This window comes from Dipodomys merriami, unplaced genomic scaffold (assembly GCF_024711535.1).
Source record: "Dipodomys merriami isolate MVZ:Mamm:240054 unplaced genomic scaffold, mDipMer1.0.p SCAF_14, whole genome shotgun sequence".
NCBI lineage: Eukaryota > Metazoa > Chordata > Mammalia > Rodentia > Heteromyidae > Dipodomys > Dipodomys merriami.
In genome coordinates, this window is record NW_027202715.1 from 1267760 (window position 1) to 1287500 (window position 19741).

At 49.7% G+C, this 19741-nt stretch overlaps 1 protein-coding gene across 4 annotated transcripts in view; it reads left to right on the forward strand.

Annotated features, from left to right (window-relative positions):
- The window catches only part of Unc5b (unc-5 netrin receptor B), a 77517-nt gene that overhangs the window by 33502 nt on the left and 24274 nt on the right, over positions 1-19741 (forward strand). The window contains exon 1 of one of the 4 annotated variants that reach the window (XM_070020512.1): positions 14214-14244. The exons of 2 other annotated variants lie outside the window; for them this stretch is intronic. In XM_070020512.1, the coding sequence (XP_069876613.1) occupies positions 14229-14244 (16 nt within the window). In that variant the 5' untranslated portion in view covers positions 14214-14228. Of the gene's footprint in view, positions 1-14213; positions 14245-16487; positions 16526-19741 lie in introns of those variants that run through there. One more of the 4 variants, XM_070020510.1, reaches the window with a different exon arrangement.

Below are 19741 nucleotides of genomic sequence, written 5' to 3' on the forward strand. Positions count from 1 at the left end.
ACACTGGGGCAGCCATCTGATAACTGAAATGGCTTCTCGGTGGCTAATGGGTAGCACATACTATGTGGATATATACTGGACAGAGGATGGTCCATCCTGGACAGGATTTCATTGTATAACATGGAATTTTCCCCATGCCTCCAGTCCACTGCCCACTTCTGTCACAGGGGGTCCCATCCAGTTCTTTTTCCCTCATCTCCTTCACATCTCACAATCACCCTGTGAAAGCGGGGCTGGCATTACAGATTCAGAGGGATTTCTGATAATGACAGCCATTAACAGTTTTTTGCTGTTACATATCAGGTACTATGTTGAACTTGTCAGATTCTTTAACTCATTTGCTTCCCAGAAGGACCTGATAAGGTAGGTATGGTCACTGTTTCCATTTTGGTTTGTTTTTTTTTTTTTCATCAAACAATTCACAGCATGGAAAATATATTTTTCTTAAGAAAAATGATAAAGAAAATACAAATCAAATTCTGTTTATTCCTGAAAATTCACCACACTAATCCATCACAGGCCAAATAAGGAATCACTAAAGCCTTATTTAGTGATAAAGTTGCAGCTACCTTGAATTACAGGGACATCTCTGACCAAAGAACTGTTTCCATTTTGGAATGAAGGACATAGGATCAGAGAGGTCTGTTGCCCAGGGCCAGACCCTTACGTGGGATGTGTTTCATTGGACAGCACTAAGAACTCTGAGTGGATCTGGGAATAGGAAACAGTGAAGTCCATTCCAGAAAGACCTTCAGCAACCAGGGCCCAGAAATCTGTCCTGAGGGCATAGAGGAGGCTAGGGTCCTGGGCTGGGGAGAGGGCCTTATAGGAGAGCTCAAGGACCAAAGAGGAGAAGGCTGGTCCTATTGCTTAGGCTCTAAAGTGGCATTTGTTCTGTTTAGCTCTTTGCTCTTTTGCTGCTCAGTCATTTGCTATTCTTCCCTTATACCTACTAATCTACCCCTCATCAGTTAGGGATGCCAAATGCCTACTACTTCTCACCTACCACTTTTTTTTGGTCAGTTGTGAGGCTTGAACCTGGCGCTGTCCCTGAGCTTCTGTGCTTAAGGCTATTGCTCTACCACTTGAGCCATAGCACCACTTCTGGTTTTTGAATGGTTAATTGGAGATAAGAGTTTCATGGAGACTCTTCTTCCTGGGCTGGCTTTAAACCACAATCCTCAGATCTTGGCCTCCTGAGTAGGTAGGATTACAGGCTCGAGCCACTGGTGCCTGGCTTCACCCACCACTCTTCTGTCTGCTCTCAAAGGCCCAGATGGAGTATAAGTGCCTCACCCTTGCCACTAAGCTGGCCCTGCCACCCCTCTCTCTCCTTGTACCTTGGCCTTGGCCATACTAGCCACCTGACCTGGAGGCTCTGGCCCCAATGCCCACAGTGTAAAGTGTGGAGCCCTGCCCTTCCCCTGACACCATGCCCCAGAGATCCTGACGCAAGTTGCTGCAAGAGCCAAGCTCCTCAGGAATGAGGCTTTCTTTCCACCTTCTTCCCACTGCCCAGTAGGCTCTGCCACAGTGAGTGGGAAGGCCTGCTAGGAAGGCCAGGTGACAGATGTCAGTGTGGTGTTTTTATACTCCACTGGGAGTAGAGGTGGTTGGTCTATGCTACTACAGTTGTGGTTATGTATATGTGGGTATGAGTGTTTGGAGCCCACTCAGTCCCAGGACAACTTGAGAACCTGCCAGGCTCCTTGGCTCCTGGCTGAAAGTATTTCTAGGGTGTCAGAGCTACTGGCTTCCCCAAGGCTTCTGAGCCTAGAGGGAAGGAGAGCCAGGTGGAGCACTATTACTCTTTCCCCAGAGATAGGCACCCCACTAATAGACATATGAGGTGAGTGTGCCCAGGTCAGAGAAGCTAGCTCATGGCTGTCTCCCAGGAAGTGTTCAGCAAACACTTGCCCCCAATTCCAGGTACATCTTCCTGCTCCCACATCCCACCAGCTCCATCTATCCTGCAGCCAGGTCAACTTACAGACTATTGTGCTAGTTCCCCAGTTCAGCAGGTAGTGCCTAGAGAGCAGAAATTTGCTCAGGATGGTAGCCTAGACTGCCACATCTGATTCTTGGTTTGGTGCTCTTTGCTGTCTAGCAGGTAGCTATGCAAATTGATGCAAATTACATGCAAAGGTGCATAGCTCCCTGCAATTAGCTTGGTGCTATGGTAGAGCCGATGGAGAGGTCTCTTCACAGACTATGAGATTCCAAAGGGCGGTGGTGATTACCTTAGCTACTACCTCAGTAAGGCGTGGGACCCAATAGTCTGTAGTGATGGGGAAGGATTATAAAGTGGCTCTAGGACTGTGGCTCCTGGTGTCCTGCTGCAGTGGGGGCACAGGGCTGAAAATGCCAGGAAACAGCCAGCTCCTGGGATGGCCTCAGAGTCTACAAGACTGCATGGCCTAGCCCTAGGAACTTTCCTCACAGAGTCCTGGGAAGGAAGCTTGCTGTCCCCTGGGCCCCTGAGTCCCTATCAATAAGCAGACCTGAATGGAGACACTGGGCTGGGGAAAAGATTTATTTCCTGGCTTAGGAACCAGCCATTCTCCCTATCCCACCTCCCCACCCCCACCTTCCTCCTGGCCAGAGAACAATGAAACATCCCCAGAGAAGACTTCCTGTGGTGGCAGGTGCACTGAGCAGGGTGGAAGGCCCCAGGCTATCGTGCACTTTGATAAGTCTAGGCTTGTTCTGCTGCCCCCACTGCAGCCTAAGGGCCACTTTGTCAGAATCCCAGCACCAGGCCTGGTCCCCTCCCCAGCAGCTGTAATTCAAGAAGGGGTTTGTCTTTTTGCCTGTTTCTTATACAGTCCAGATAATGTTGCCCTATTTTCCCCAAACATGAGAAGTGAAGTCCTGGGAACTTAGTCACTCATAATCCCACAAAACTCAGCCACCATTTATTTGCATATTAGTATGTCTCCTTTTAGGCACTTGCCCAGATTTGTTTTATGGTGTAATTACATGCTTTCATGTTTCATTTCATGCTCTGGGCACCTCACTTAACATGATTCCATGAGCTTTCCTTACATAATTACATAGACTTCTTTTTTTGGGGGGGGGGTCCGGTCCTGGAGCCTGAACTCTGGGCCTGGGCGCTGTCCCTCAGCTCTTCAGCTCAAGGCTAGTGCTCTACTCTACCACTTGAGCCACAACGCCACTTCTGGCTTTTTTCTTTTTGCTTATGTGGTGCTGAGGAATCGAACTCAGGGCCTCGAGCATGCAAGGCAAGCGTTCTACCACTGAGCCACCTTCCCAGCCCCTACATAGACTTCTTATTTCCACTATTAAACCTGAGAATAATCCACTCTTGATGTATTTTATTCTACCAGTTTATTTCTTTTGGATATTTTGCTATGGTAACTAACACTGAAATGGACATCTTTATATTCACAGTTCGGTTGTCTTTTGGCTGTTTTGTTGTTTTGTTTTTGGCAGTACTAGGGTTTGAACTCATGCCTCTAGCCCCAGTTAAGTCCCTTGGGAGAGGTTCCCAGAAGAGGAATTCTAGGTAAAAAGTCCTGCCCTACTTTAGATAGATTGACACATTGCTTTGTACATCTGGAGCAAGAGTCCTGCCCTGAGTCTCACTCTCACAAGGCTCTGCAGATGTGCACAGAGAAAGAGTAAAATGCATCATCCACACAGTAGCAGCTCCCACTCTTCTCCCCATTACACTGGCTGGACAGGAAGGAAATGGGAGACAGAAGGAACTTGGTTCTCTCCTCTGGAGTCCCTGACGTACAAATACTTGTACCTCAGGGACCTGCTTCATTGAGCATAGGGCTACTCTTGGCTCATAATTAGTGCCATCCATCTGCAGTCAGATCTAGAATGGGCAGAAGCCCTTTAAAGTAATTTGCTCTTTTAATATCACCCTTGTGATCTCATTTAATTTTCTCAACTAAACTTTGTGTATGAAGCCAAAGGCTCTACACTCAGCTAGCCCAGGCCAAATTCTCACTCTTCCTTAGTTCCTAAAAAGAAAAAAGAAAAAAAAAGTTTATTTCTGTCTAGATACCAAAGGGGGAGAGTATAAGGCAGCAGATGTGGCTGTAAACATAAGCAAGCAGGCTCTATTCTGAGTCCACAGGGGAAGGTGAACCATAGCTCCCTAGGTTTTGATGTTTGGCGAGCTTTTTTTGTTGGGGAGGAGAGAGAGTCTAAGGTAATACACCCATGAGACCTGTGAGCTTGGTGTGAACACTCCATAGGAAACTGAGGTTCTGAGGGTCAATGACTTACCATGGTCCTTTCTTCTTGATGGTCATGTGACACTGTTCAGTAACTGGGATGCTGTTGTCATACCCAGGTGAGAGTATATGCTTGCCACACATCTGCACTTACCCTTTACACAGCCACCCCCACAAACTGGTCCTGGGTCCTCCAGGAAGGTAGGCTAGGCTGAGCCAGCAGTGTTCTTGAGCTGCAGGCACCGGCTGGAGGAAAGCTATGTGATTTATGGCTGTCTTGTTCCCCGGTGCCCTGCCTGGACCTGGTGTACTTACTGACTAATGGAAGCTTGAATGGAGGGAAGTTATTCTGCCAGGAGTAGGTCCAGTGACAGGGGCGCCAGAACTCTGTTGGTGAGGATGGGACAGAGAGCAGAGAGAATGCAAGCAGAGGTCAGAAAGACAAGGCTTCTAGAGAACAAATGCTCCATGACTCATACCTATGATCCTAGCTACGTGGGTGATGGAGATCAGGGGATCACATTTAGAAGCCAGCCCCTGTATGGGGGAAGTCCGCCAGACTCCATCTTAATCAAAGACTGGCCATGGTGGCACACACCTGTTATCCACATCAACATAGCACATGGATCAACCCTACCTTGAAAATAACTAATAAAAAACAAGGGGCTGGAAGTGAGGCTTACATGGTACAGCTTTTGCCTCACAAGCACAGGCCCTATGTTTAATCCCAATTCTGCAAAAAAAAATAATAAAATAAAAATGAACAGGTGAAGTCCAGCAGGGACGTGGGAATGAGGGGTGGCACTGACTGGCAGCCCAGTCCTAGGATTAGTTCTTTCAGGACTTCAGTGGGGAGTTGGGAGGTAAGCCAAAAACCTGAGGAGGTTCTGGTGAATGTGCTTTGATACTTATACAGGAGATGTGGAATTGGGGCAGGTCTTTGAAAAGAATCACCAAGGAAGGGGATTTGGATAGTCCCCTAGCAAGCCTGGGAACTGACCTAATCAGGGTCCAGTATAGGGCATCCTGGTAGGGGCTGGGTAAGGGGATGGCCCATCTGCTAGCAGCAGGAGGGGAGTCATTTCACCTTGATTTCACTGCTTCCTTTTCTTGGTGTCCTCTCATGGTGGGAAGAGGAACTCTGGGTCCTGCCCAGCCCCTCAACTCTCCCAGCCTCTTTTTCTTCTTCTTGAATGGTGCCATTGTGCCACCTGGCAGGGTCACTGGAAGGTACACAGAGTTAGATGGGAAGTTAGGGCTGATACTTCAGGTCTAAGTGAAGAACTGTTCTCCCCACAGGCTCCAGGCCAATCACACAGCATTGAGTACCCCAGTGAAATGGGCAGAACCAAGGTCTCTTCCCCAGGTTCAGGCTATCCTCCCAGCCCCTAGCAGAAGGACACCTTGGCTATGCACTGTACTTCCCTCTTCTTCATGCCAGGTGCTCCTGGGAGGTGTGTGTGGGCTTGGGAAGGTGTTGCTCCTGGCTGAGACCCAGCAACCCATCTGGGCCTGACAACAACCTGTGTCCCCTCATGGGAATTAGGCAGGCTTTATCCAGGTGTGCAGGGAAGGTCTGCCAGGTCACCTGGCCTCGGTGGCTTCCACAAACACTTAGAGCAGCTGCTATGAGTGGGTGAAATGCCTATGGTCCCACGGAGGTAAGATGTGTGCTGATACCTGATTGATGGATGAGGAAACAGGACAAAGATTTGGAGGATGTGTGCCAGGAAGATGCTTCTGTCCTTAGCATTGTTTTTGTTTCCTTATACCAGTGGCCTGACTAAGGCTGCTTCTTTTCTCTCACCCTCAAGTCATGACAGTTAGCTCAGGTTACAGGGAAAGAAACAGGTCCAGAGAGACCAAATCACCTGCTTAAAATTCCACTGCTGTGGACTGGGAAGGTGGATCAGTGGTAGAGTGCTTGCCTTGCATGCATGAGGCCCTGGTTTGATTCCTCAGCACCACATAAGCAGAAAAAGCCAGAAGTGGTGCTGTGGCTCAAGTGGCAGAGCGCTCGCCTTGAGCTGAAGAGCTGAGGGACAGCGCCCAGGCTCAGAGTTCAGGCCCCACGACCAACAAAACCACTGCTGAGATTCTCTTTTCATCAAGAGCAAGGCTACCTGGGGTCTCAGCATAAGGCATAAGCCCTGTGTTCTCAGCCCCAGGCAGTGCAGGTCAGGGCCCTACCTAGTCCCTAGGCTGGAGGGGTCTGGGTAGGTGCTCTGTGGTCAGAGTGGGAGAAGAGGGGCCTGGCATATCAGCAAATTATCCTTTTTGTTGTTGTCATCAGTCATGGGGCCTGAACTCTGGGCCTAGGCGCTCAGCTCTTCAGCTCAAGGCTAGCACTCCACCACGTGAGCCACAGGCACTACTTCCGGCTTTTTCTGCTTATGTGGTACTGAGGTCCTGAGGAACTGAATCCAGGGCCTCATGTATGCAAGGCAAGCACTCTACCACTGAGCCACCTTCCCAGCCCCAGAAATCACCCATTTTTATTATTGAGGGTTACTGCTTTCTCTCCAAATCCAGTCCCAGACAGCCAGACCTCTTATGGAGCTATAATCTCCATTCCAAGCACCCCAGGGCAGCAGGACAAGCTGTAAACATAGACCGCATCCTTTCCTTGTAAGGAGGTTCAGAGAGGAGAAAGATCTTGTCAAAAGTCACACTGCATTGGCATCTCAGGTATTCTCAGGCCACATGTCACTAGAGTACCATAGGATGAGCTGGATAAAAATGACCCAGCCTTTCCCTCATAGGCAGGATGGAAGGAGGTGAAATGTAATAGATTGTTCATTAGAAAAATTACCATGACTTGAGCAGCCCTTAACAGTTCACAAGGTTCTGCATCCATAAAAAGAGTATCACATTCACCCATCCAGAGACCAAGAAGAGAGCTGGAGGCATGGCCCAAGTGGTAGAGTGCCAGCTTGTTCAGCAAGCAAGATGAGCAAGCACTAGGCTCTGGCCAAAAAACACAAACAAAAACAAACAGTCAAAGACCAAGAAAGTAACACTGAGGGAGGCGAAGTGGCATAGCCAGCTGTACTCTGTTAGGGAGGCCTGAACTTGAAGTTTAGTATGTGTTTCCTGAGCATGCAGCTCAAACCTTGTGCCGATTACTGTCACATTGTGACTTTGTTTACCTTAACAACAGGTCTGGGAGATTCGCGTAGACTGTGCCCCCATGTTCTTTTTTTTTTTTTGGTCGTGAGGCCTGAACTCTGGGCCTGGGTGCTGTCCATCAGCTCTTCAGCTCAAGGCTAGCACTCTACCACTTGAGCCTCAGCCCCACTTCCGGCTTTTTCTGCTTATGTGGTGCTGAAGAATCGAACCCAGGGCCCCATGCATGCAAGGCACTCTACCACTGAGCCAACTTCCCAGCCCTGTGCCCCCATGTTATACAGAAGAGAATTAGGGCACAGAGACCTGTGCCTGGCCAGAGTCTACAGGGCTTCAGCCACAGCCCCCAACTCAGCCTTGTCTGGCCCTTCCTGACATTTAAGGGCAGCTCTGAGTCTGTCCCTTTTGATGTAGGAATACATGGTCTGCTGGGATAACACCCAGCACCACACAGTTTAAGTAGGAGCCTCTGGGAGACAATTAAGCTACCAGTAAGGACTTTTGCCACTGTCCCTTCTGGTGAAGACAAAGGAGGGCACACTGGTGCCCATTGGCTTCTTCAGCCTAGCATGGGGGTACTGCCGCCCCCATCCCTGCTCAGAAGTGGCTTCTCTGCAGAATTTCCAGCACCTTGTCTCTACATTTGAAATCTAACGAGATTGCACTATGCTCCTTGCCAGGGGTCTTCTCATAGGGGCAGCTCAAGGAAGGCGGCAGTGTGTGGAGATGACAGAGGCAGGTTAGGCCTAGAGTCTAGAACCTCTTATGGCACTGGGTTTGGCCCCTAGCCTGGTTGGCTGCCTGCCCTGTTTCCTAATTAAAGTGGCTTTCTGAAAATGCCCTAGGTCCTGGCCCAGCACAGAGGATAAGGCAGGTACCTCCTGAGGTTCCTTGCTGGGCCTGTGGGCCGGGGACCTTGGCCATGCAAGGGAATCTGGGGATGTTAGGGCTGTGTCCACCCCATCCTGCCCACACATACTTGCTGAAGGCAGCAGCAGCCTTGTTAAAGGCCTTGAGCTGGGATCAAAGGCACTATTGAAGAGGCTTCTGAGAGCCCAGGGCAAAAGAGAGAGGAGGGGGAGGAGGAAGCAGCCACACAGGACTGAGTCACCACAGGCCAGTTTGGTGAGTGGGCAGTAGGTGGCTGGAGCCAGGATTTCGGGCTCCAGGGAAGGGAGGGTAGGTGGGTGGCTTGGAACAGTGTAGAGAGGTGCTTGTGCTGTACCAGGACACCCCCAGTGAGCTGTTCCCCACAGCCTCTTGCAAAAGCCATATTCAGGCCAGGGCAGCAAAGCAGACAGTACTTGAGGCCTGAGCTGGGCACATGTTTAGGTCTAAATTTTCTCAGTCTGGAAGCCCAGCATTGACAAGATTGGGGTGGCAGACTATGAAGTCTGAGAGATAATAGTTTCCTCCTGAGATCTCCCAGCTCTGGACACCATTTTCCCCTGAGATGAATGAGGGCAAGTTGGGAACATTAGAGATGGTGGTATCCCTTTTTCATCACTTCATAAGTTATCGATGGTATAGTCCTATGGCAAGGGCCTCCAGGCCCTGTTCAGATGTACCACCATTGATTAGTAATGTCTGCCATAGCCAGATCCCAAGCCAGGGGGCTTTGAATTAGCCTGTGGGACGAGGCTTTCTCTGTAACACTTTCACACTAACACCCTGTGCTTTGAGGATGATAAATGTGGGATTGAAAAGTCCCATATCCTCCTATGCTAACTCTGTCTCTGGATCCTAAGAAACTAGGAGAAACTGAGCCTCAGGTTCCTCATCTCCCCTTCTGTCTTTCTCCCCCTCTCCCTGAGTGCAGGGGATGAAACTGGGGCCTTGTTCATGCTCTGTCACTGAACTACACCCCCAGTCCAAGTTTTATATCCCTAAAAGGGAAGAGAGACTGCTTGGCTCTCAGATATCACCTTGTAAACCTTATCACTCTCAGGATTACCTGAACCCTGCTTTTTCCCTGCCCCGTGCAGATATAATACAGAGTGAAGCCCTCAGTGTTGCCTGAGTTCTAGGTGTGCCCCTTTCTGGCTTAGTGAATGGAGATGACAGTGTCTTCTTATGGGGTGGCTGTGTGTGTGAAGCCTAGTTGGCGTCCTTGCCTGTCTGACCCGGGCTTGGATGGGAGGTAGTGGGTGTGGATAGGAGGAAGAAGGGAGAATAATTCAGAGCAGCTCAGGCTCAAGACTGTCAGCTCTCAACTCTCCCAAGACCACAGCCCCAGCCTGAGCTGGCTTCTCCATTAACTCCTGGTCCCTCCCTATAACCAGCCCCATAAAAAGGGAACGGGCAGGAGGGAGTCCGGCTGTAGACTTTGTAATTTGGCTTGGAGGCGGCTCTGTGCGTTTTAACTAGGCTGTAATTATGGCTGGCACTGGACACCCCCTCATTACCAGGGCCTGGAAGGAGCTCTCTAATTATAGCATGCTGGGTCCCAGCTTGAATAGTTGCAGGGGGAGGTTTCTGAAGAGGCCTGGGGAGGGACCCTGGGCTGGCTAGGGAGTTGTGTAAATCTGGGGGTGGTGGGCATCTGGGCCTCAGGCAACTTCCTCCCAAAGGCACCGTTTTGCCGGGTGCTGTTGGCTCACGCCTGTAATACTAGTTACTAAGGAGGCTGAGATCTGAGGATCGCAGTTCAAAGCCAGCCGGGGCAGGAAAGTCTGTGAGACTCTTATCTCCAATTAACCACCAGAAAACCAGAAGCGATGCTATGGCTCAAGTGGTAGAGTGCTCACCTTGAACTGAAGAGCTGAGGGACCGCACCCAGGCCCAGAGTTTAAGCCCCATAACCAACCAAAAAAAGAAGAAGAAGAAAGGGCATAACTAAATTAGGGTCAATACCTCCAGAAGAAGAGGACTTAGAGGAGTCCAGGAAGTTTATTCACTTACATAAGAAGCACTTACTATGTGTCAGGCTGGCACAGGTATAACAGTGGGCAGACAGGTACCTCCTGGCCAGGGGTGTATAGGCAGAAAGCACCACAAAGCTGCTTTGCTAGTAAATACTTGAGGGCGCTCATATTGGGTGGCACATATTGGGTGACCCTCTCTTGCTCATTCCCCCACCAGGACCCCAAACTCAGGACCCCTAGACTTAGTTGGCACAATGAGAACAACAGCCCCTGTCCTGAAGCCCTGTTAGGTTGTGCAGAGTCCTCATGTGTGGTTAAATGTGTAACTCTTGCTGAGCATCTGCTGTCTAGAACTCCAAACTCTGCAGGGGGCCAAGACATGAAACTAGGAATCAACTCCCAATTTAGGAAGGTGAGTAGGGCAATAAGGAAAGAACTACCAGAAGAGCTGGGCCTTGCTAGATGACAGGGCAGCAGGGCTAGACTTCTTTCTGAAGAGATGACTTTAAAAAAACAAAACAAAACAAACCCAGGGGTTAAACTCAGCATCCTGTTCTCTCCCTTAGCTTTTTTTTCAAGTCTGGCATTACCATTTGAGCCACAGCTCCACTTCTGGCTTTTTATTGGCTAATTGTATATAATAGTCTCAGACTGGTTTTGAATTGTGATCCTCAGATCTCTGTCTCCTCCTGAGTAGCTGGGATTACTGGTGTGAGCCACTGGTGGCTAGCTGAGGAGGTGGTGACCTTTAAGGGGAGACCCAAGGGAGGAACAGGATGTAGCCAGACAAGGGCAGGTGTTCTGAGGGGAGGCTTCTAGCCCTGGCAAATTATGCTCTAAGATGGCCCTATACCAGAGAAGCAGGGGAATTCTTTCTTCAGCTCATCACATGGAGTGAGCCTGGGGCTCTGGACTGGAAGGTCAGGCCCAGCTCTGCCAGTGTGCCATGTGACCTTAAGTCTCCCCAACTTGCAGCCACAGCTTCCACATCTTTCCCAAAGGTGCTCCTTTCAGGCCACCAGACCTTGCCCTCAGCCTTGACCCTGAGAATTTGAGGAAGCTAGCAAGTCCTGTAATCATTAAATGCTACTTTTCAGGCTTCTCCTGTAAATCCAGGAGGCTTTGTGGCTAGGACAGCAGGTGGGGGCTTGAGGGAGGCTGGAACATTCAGGCTGAGAACTCAGGGCTGTTTCTGAGTTATTAAGAGCCACCCGGAAGCAGACACAAAGAGAATTGTCCTGAGCTCGAGTAAGCCTCAACCCCCAGCCGAGAACAATCAGGGAGGAAAACCAAGGCCATTTGTCCAGCGCCATGCGGCAGTGACGCTGCTGGGAAAATGCCGAGTGTTTCTCAGCTAAAATTAGCCATCTTCTAAACCCTTACATCAAGGGCAACCTGAAGCCTCTATTGTTTTGAACTTGAGGTCCCAGGGGACTTGGGGGCAGGGCATCAGAAACTGTGACCATGCCTTCTCCCAGAGGCTGGCCACCTGAGGCTGAGCCATATTCTACCAGCCTTTTGGGTGTCCTGTAAGGGGCCAGAGGGCAGATGGACAAGACAGACAGAGACAGGAGTCTAGTTGTGCAAGGTTACAGCCTTAGAATCCCCCATTCAACACATTCTCCCTTCACTAATGACTGCCCTGGAGGCAAGGAGTTGAACTGGAAGGAATTACTGGGACTGTTTATCACAAAATAGTCCTTCCTTTTGAGGGGAGGCAGCTAGAGTCCAGGTGTTCTGCACCCTTGGGTGACATCACTTCATACTTGTCTTAGAATCTATCCTCTGCCACTTGGTTGCTACTTGGTGACTAGGTAAAAAACAGAGGTGGCTCTTGGTACCCACCTCTCATTATTAAATGAGATAATATAGATGATGTGGCTAGGTACTTAAAACTATTGAGAATAATGCAATATAATGTGGATTATATTCACAAAACCTTTGTCTTGCCTAGAGATGCTGGTCTGAGATGTTTATGTATATTAATATGTTTAATCCTTACTAGAAATCCTACAATGTGACCCCAGTTTTTGTAGATGAGGTGTGGAGGCAGAGACAGGAAAAGTAACTTGCAAAAAAATAGGTGATGGCTGTCATTATCATGCATGGGTCCTGACTGGGACTCAGGTAGTGTAGACACGGACCATGAGATCATCTCATTCCTTTAGTTCCTTTAGAAGTCTCCAGCCCAGTCTCACAGGCACTATGGATAAGAGCTGGTGTCCATGAAGTATGATGTGTACTAAGTATTGGGTATTTCTGTTGGGGGTTAAAGAGCATAGCTTTAGGCTCTGGAAACTCAGATTTGAAGACTGACAATCCTGCTCTGATCTGGCAAAGCCACTGAACTGCCTGTGCCTCACCTGCAAACTGGGATAATTATAAGGATAGCCATCTACAAGGGCAGTGGAGGACTCAGTTGGATAATGGTGCCAAACATTGACATAATGCTGGGATCTGGTTAGCGTACTGAATGTGGCTGTTATGGTTTTACCTGTACCATTTACTTGCTGTGGCAGGACTGAAGGAAAAGGTACCTCAGGACTTTTGAGGCCCTTAATCCTAATCAGATAGAAGCTCTCCCTTCAAGACAACCTGGGAGGGCTTGGAGGGGGGCGGGGACAGCTGGCTAAAGTATCTAGAGGGTTGGGGACAGCCAAAGAGGACCTCCTCTCCATCTGACTAGTGTTGTCTAGCAGAGGTTTGCTGTCTTCCAGGAGCCTAAGTCAGTGCCAAGCAGGGAGACTGTGACCTGAGTCTTATCTTCTCCCTCACCAGAAACAAGCAAAGGTAACATTGGAAAAGCTAGCTTTGAGAGCAGTAGTTGGAGGCACAGCCACATGCCTGTGGTCTTTGATTTCTAGAAGCATCTTTGCTCTCCTCCTCACCATGCTTGAATTTCTTCATCGCTCGTTGGAGGCTTTGGGTATTGTAGACCCTTCTCATGCTTCCTCTCCATGGGGAGGCAGAGTACACTGACAGCTTCCTCCTCTATGACCAGCCTTTGGGAGAGAACTGCTCCCCTCAGTTGTCTCCAGGTCCCCCCAGACATCTTTTTTTTTTTTTTGGTCGGTCGTGGGGCTTGAACTCTGGGCCTGGGTGCTGTCCCTCAGCTCTTCAGCTCAAGGCTAGTGCTCTACCACTTGAGCCACAGCGCCACTTTCAGTTTTTGAGTGGTTTATTGGAGATGAGAGTCTCACAGACTTTTCCTGCCTGGGCTGGCTTTGAACCGTGATCCTCAGATCTCAGCCTCCTGAGTAGCTAGGATTACAGGCATGAGCCACCGGCACCTGGCACCCCCTACATATCTTACCTTCTGTAGTGTCTTGGCACAGTAGCATCATACCCATTCTGGAGATAAGCAGACTAAGACCCCAGGAGTTAGTGCAACTAGTCCAGAGTTACCTGGTGAGTAGCCACTGGTCCAGCACTGCCCCATGAATGTAGCTTACATCCCTGCCCCCACAAAATCCATGGAATGGAACTGGCAAATGGAGTGACTTATGTACCTTGTTCAGAGACAGGACAGCCCTCCTGAAGTGACAGTGGTACCCTCTGACCCCAGAGTGTCTGCTCCTAGAATAACTGCATGCAGATGCTCAAGGCTAACTTGCTCTGTCTTTCCTGGGTCCAGCCACACACCTCTTGTGATGTAGGTGCCGGTACCCCTGTCCTCCTGCCCTTGTACCTTTCCTCTGGCTGCTTGCTCAGAGGTTAGCAGGCCTGCCCTGAGCCAAGGAGGCCCTGTGATTACATCAGGTGCAGGCGGGAGCAGGGCCTAGTGTCCCTCAGGGCTGGCGATGGGAGCAACTGAGTGCCATTGGCCCCACGTGAGTCTGTTTCATTCCCTCCTTCCAGCTTGCATCAGCCTTTTGCAGCTCTGTGTCATCACAGATTGGGCCTAGCAGTGGCTGGGAAACTGGGGTGAGGAGTGGGGCCTTGAACTCAGAGGACTACCTTGGAGCTATCAGTCAAGAGGTCTGACAGCCAGCACCCTTGCAGCTCCAGGAGATAATCACCTCAAGACAAAATGTGTGAACAGGAAAGTAAGTACTTTCTTCCTTTCATACTTAATGAACCCAGCAGCCCTGAGAGGCAAAGCAAGCAAAAAATGGTTCCATTTTCCAGAAGGGAAAATTGAGACCCCCCAAGATAGATCTCCTTGTAAATCAGCTATGGTAGCAATACGTTTCAGGCCAAGAAGTGTGTGGGAAGTACATAGGAGCCTGGAGAATGAGAAAATCCTGTCAGTAAGACAGGAATAGTCAAAGCCTACTGCCTGGGGAGTACTGAGAAGCTCTAAGTGGATTTCTGTCAGCAGGCAGAGGGACAGATCTGGATGGTGGGCCCAGGCCAGGCCAGTGACAAAGTCATCACTTGTCCGAGAGTCAGGATATCTGGATTCTTAACTGTGAACTTTTATTGTGAGCCTCCCATAGGCGCGACAGAAACTTCATCATTGCTTTGGCTCCTACCATAGGCATGGTCAAGAGGAGGCACTCAAAGCCAGAAATCCTAGCTACTCAGGAGGCAGCGCATCAAGAGGATTGAAGGTCAAGGCCAGCCCCAGCAGTGCCCCCATCTTAACAAAAAAGTTGGGCAAGTGTGGTGCATACTTGTCATCCTAACTACAAAGAGGCCTAAGTAGAAAAACTTCAGTCCAAGAAAAAAAATTTTTTTGAAATCCTATCTCAAAAATAATTAAGCAGTTGGGTGCTCGTGTTTCACACTTGTAAATCCTCGCTATTCATATGAGGAATGCTGTTCAAAGCCAGCCCAAGAAAGTCTGTGAGACTTTTATTTCTAATAACCACCAGAAAACCAGAAGTGGAGCTGTGGCTTAAAGTAGTAGAACACTAGCTTTGAGCAACAGAATTCAGGGACAGCAAAAAGGGCTGAGGTATGGCTCAAGTGATCAAAGTGCCAGCCTAATAAGCATGAGGTCCAGAGTTCAAATCCTGGCATCACCAAAGAAAAAAGAGACATTGCCAGGTGCTGGTGGCTCATGCCTGTAATCCTAGTTACTCAGGAGGCTGAGGTCTGAGGATCTCGGTTCAAAGCCAACCTGTTGCAGGAAAGACCATGTGACTCTTATTTCCAATAAACCACCAGAAAACCGGAAGTGGAGCTGTGCTCAAGTGGTAGAGTGCTAGCCTTGAGCTGAAGGGCTAAGGGACAGTGCCCAGGTCCAGAGTTCAAGCCCCAGTACTGACCAAAAAAAAAAAAAAGAAGCATTGAAGGAATATCTGGTGAATGAATAAGATGAACCCCTGTCTACATCTCACCTGCTACCACCCAGGCACAGGCCTTCCCCTGAGCCAGTGCCACCTGTCTACTGGCTGAGAGCTTATCACTCACCTATCATGTCCTGGGCCAAGATCTTCCACAGGGCAAGGACTTTGGACTGGGTGCCAAGATGCCCACATTCCAGTCCTAGCTTTGCCTCCAACCTGCTGTGTGACATGAGGCAAGTTATTCTTCCCCTCTGGTCTCAAATATCCCTGGGAGTATGTATCTGTAATAAAGACCTGCCCTCCTTGGGCCTAGGGGACTTCAGGCCCTGTCTCTGCCTTGTGGAAAAAGACCAGGGCTGGTGCCTTCTCCCTTTGCCCCTGGGACCTGAGCAGGAATCTGTGGAAAACTAGAGCAGCCCCTGCCCTGCTCAGAGACCCCCTCCACTCACTTGCTGTCTGGTCAGTCACCACTCCTGCTTGTCCTCCACTCATAGCCAGGTACTTTCTTCTCCCTTTCTGTGACTTTTGGCACCCAGGTAGCAGGGGCACTGCAGCAACAGTCTGACTGCTTGCTCTTGGAGAGGTCATAGCCCCTCTCTGGGCCTTAGGGCCCCATCTGGAAGTAAAGAGGTTGCCCTTAGGGTTGGGGGCCTGCAGCCCTGCTGTGCTGGCAGTAGCAGGCTGTAGGGATAGTGGGTTTTCCACTTGGCAGTGTTTCTGGCTGTTGCCTGTTTTTGCAAGGCTAGGCTCTTCAGTCTTAGAGCATGATTCTGAGGAGGGCACCTTGAGGTGCTTGGAGCAGACCTGACTGACTTCCCAGAGCATCATGGGACAGAACCACTGCACTATCCAGCCCTGCCAGGAAACCCCTAGACCAGAGGCCATATCCATGGGTGTTTTTTGCCTTTTCCAGGACAAAGGGGCAGGACATTTGGCCACTTCCTGTCCAACATTCAAACCTTCACTGCCAATGTGATGTCATCCCTGGAGACACTCTCTTCCCCCTGCTCCCCCAATTCCTGCCTGTTCTGCAGCCTGTAGCTCCACTGGTAACTTCAGGGCCATGCCACAGGCATGGGCCCAGCTAACCCAGGTACCCACCTATTTTGTTTTCAGTGTCTTCAATGATCAGCCACGAAAGCAAAACAAACTTAGAGTTCAAATTACATATCAAAATATGGGGGCTGGGAAGGTGGCTCAGTGGTAGAGCTCTTGCCTTGCATGCCTGAGGTCCTGGGTTCGATTCCTCAGCACCATATAAGCAAAAAGAAAAAAGCCGGAAGTGGCGCTGTGGCTCAAGTGGTAGAGCGCTAGCCTTGAGCTGAAGAGCTGAGGGACAGCACCCAGGCCCAGAGTTCAGGCCCCACGACAGGACTCAAAATATGTATGCACCTCAAAACTAGTCAGAGAATGTTAATTCAACTATGATGTGAATGGTGTGATCTTTATTTTCATTTGTATTTTTGCTATATTACTTACAATACAGAACCATTACTTCTGTGTTCAGAGAGAAATATGCTTTCATTAGAAGCAAAAGAAGCACTGTTTTTTCTTTTTCTTTTCTTTCTTTTTTTTTTTGTCGGTTGTGGGGCTTGGGTGCTGCCGTCCCTGAGCTTTTCCTGTCTTTTTGTTGTTGTTGGGGTGCTGTCTCTGAGCCTCTTTGTGCTCAAGGCTAATACTCTTACCACTTGAGCCATAGTGCCACTTCCAGTTATTGAGTGGTTAATTGGAGATAACAGTTTCATGGGTACATTTCTGCCCTGGCTGGCTTTGAACCACGATCCTCAGATCTCAGCCTCCTAAATAGCTAGGATTACAGGCAGAGTCACCAGCGCCCAGCTCCTGAGCCTTTTCACTCAAGACTAGTACTCTACCAGTTTGAACCACAGCAACACTTCCAGTTTTCTGGTAGTTAATTGGAGATAAGGGTCTCAAGGACTTCCCTGCTCAGGCTGGCTTTGAACTGTGATCCTCAGATCTCAGTCTCCTGAGTAGCCAGTATTGGTATCTGGCAAGGACTGTTAAATGAGGCCCTTCTCCCTCTCCCAGGAACTTAGTGCCCAGTTTTCTGGTTTTGCTGTGCTGTTTGATCTGAGGTCAATCATGCTTTGTCTGGTCTTTGTCTTACAGGGCAGATTGGGTGATCTCTGAGCTTGTGTTGGTGGGTGGCATTTTGCAGGATAGAATTTTCAACAGGATCAGTTTCTGTAACAGTAGCAGATGCCCCTCCCATCTCTGCCTGGGCAGCCCAGTTGGAGAAAGATCCTGTGGCCCTAGTGGACCCAGAACACAAGCAAACAGGATTCTAGTCCCTCAAGGAGCTTGCCTTCTGGTGGGGTGGGGATGGGTGTGGGGAGGAACTATTGGACAGCAAACAGTGAGATACAAATGAAAAACAAGGAGTATAGACACAGTTCTGGAGGAGGAGAGAGGATGGCGTGGGATGGTCAGGGAAGGCCTAGGGACAAAGCATTTATTTGAGCTGAGGTGGCAATGATATGACAGTCATGAGTATGAGAGGGTAGCAGAAGACATTCCAAAGGAAGAGACCAGCAGAAGACCTGTGGCTGGAATTCGGAAGATCTGGCTATCCCTTAGCAGGAAGCAGGCCTGGTGGCTGCAACACAGGAATGATGTGTTAGGTGTCTGAAGTTTGAGGATCTGGAGGAGATGGTTTAGACTTCACACAACTACTCAGGCTGCCGGGAGGAGGATAGATTTTCAGGGGCAAAGGAAAAGCAGCACAGTGGGGAAGCTTTAGGAAGGAGAGTGGTGGTGGGTGGAGGATGCTGCACATGGGGTCTGGCACTCTGTTGTTGCTCATTGTGGAACTTGAACTTGAGGCCTGGGCACTGTCCTTGAGCTTTTATGTGCCAGGCTAGTGTTGTACCACTTTTTTTCTTTTTTGGGTGGCTCCATTTGTGGACCTGAACTCTGGGCCTGGACGCTGTCCCTCAGCTCTTCAGCTTACTTGAGCCACAGCACCACTTCTGGATTTTTCTGCTTATGTGGTGCTGAGGAATTAAACCCAGGGCCTTATGCATGCAAGGCAAGCGCTCTACCACTGAGCCACCTTCCCAGCCCGTGTTGTACCACTTTGAGCCACAACTCCACTTCTAGTTATTAGATGATTGATTGGAGATAAGAGTCTAACAGACTTTCCTGCCTGGGCTAGCTTCAAACTGCAATCCTTGGCTCTCAGCCTCCTGGGTAGCTAGGATTATAGGTATGAGCCACTATTGTCTGGGTGGGTCTGGCACTCTTGAAGGTTTATGGACAGTGTCTGGGCCTCTCCTGGATTGTGAGCCAGCTGCCAGGTGAAGGAAGCTTGACACCAGAAGACCTCCACTCATCTCTGGATGGAGGAGAGGTGACCAAGCAGGTCTTTGAGCCTTGGGCGGGGAGTCCGCCTCTGCTCCGACGTAGCAGCCTAAAGGAGTAGTCTTGGTACCAGGGAGCAAGGGCTCCACGGATGTCTGAAAAGATACTGTTGATGTGACTTTGGATAGTAGTGAGGGCCCATGGATGGGGTAAGTGACCCAGTAAGGTACAATCTTGGGGTGGCATCAGGCTTTCCTTGGCTGAAGTGCTCCCTGTCAGGCCTGGTGCTTGGGAGTGTCAGGCTCAAGAAGAAGATAAACTAAGGACTGACACTGGCAAGCTGAGACCCAGTGTTTTCCAGGATGCTTGCCAGTTCCAGAGAGAACAGAAATGTGGCTGCCCCTACTGTCTCTCAGGAAGTTGTGATTCAGTGGCAAGAGCTTCAGTTTCCTTGGTAACTTTGACCTTGAGTGTGTCCTTTGACCTCTCTGAGTCCTAAAATGGAAGGAGAGCAGGGTTGTCACAAGGATGGCATGTGTTATCCCATTAAGAATTGCCTGGTACAGGGCAGATAGCTGGTCATTTTCTGGAGTGGATGAAGGGGCTATGAGCACCTCATCAAGCTCTGACCTCTCAGCAGTGACCTCACCATAACTAGAATTGAAGTTAGCCTAGAGTGAGGGAGGGCCTGCGCCCCAGGAGAGAGGAATGGATGGGGTACAGCCTCCCCAGATGCCACTATAAGTCTGGTGCAGTCTCATGATACAAGGACTATATGTCTCCCCCACTTTGTAAGTAAACTATACTTCTCTCATGCAACACTTAAGGTCCCCAGCCCCCCACTAACTTCCTCATGCATCTCTCAGTCCTTGGAAGGAGAAACTTCACAGGACCCTCTGGATCCCCAGCTCCTTCCCCAGCTGGGCACCTTGTCAAAGCCACTTCCTGTGGCCAGGGCAGAAAGTGACGTCATGTACATGGATGGCTC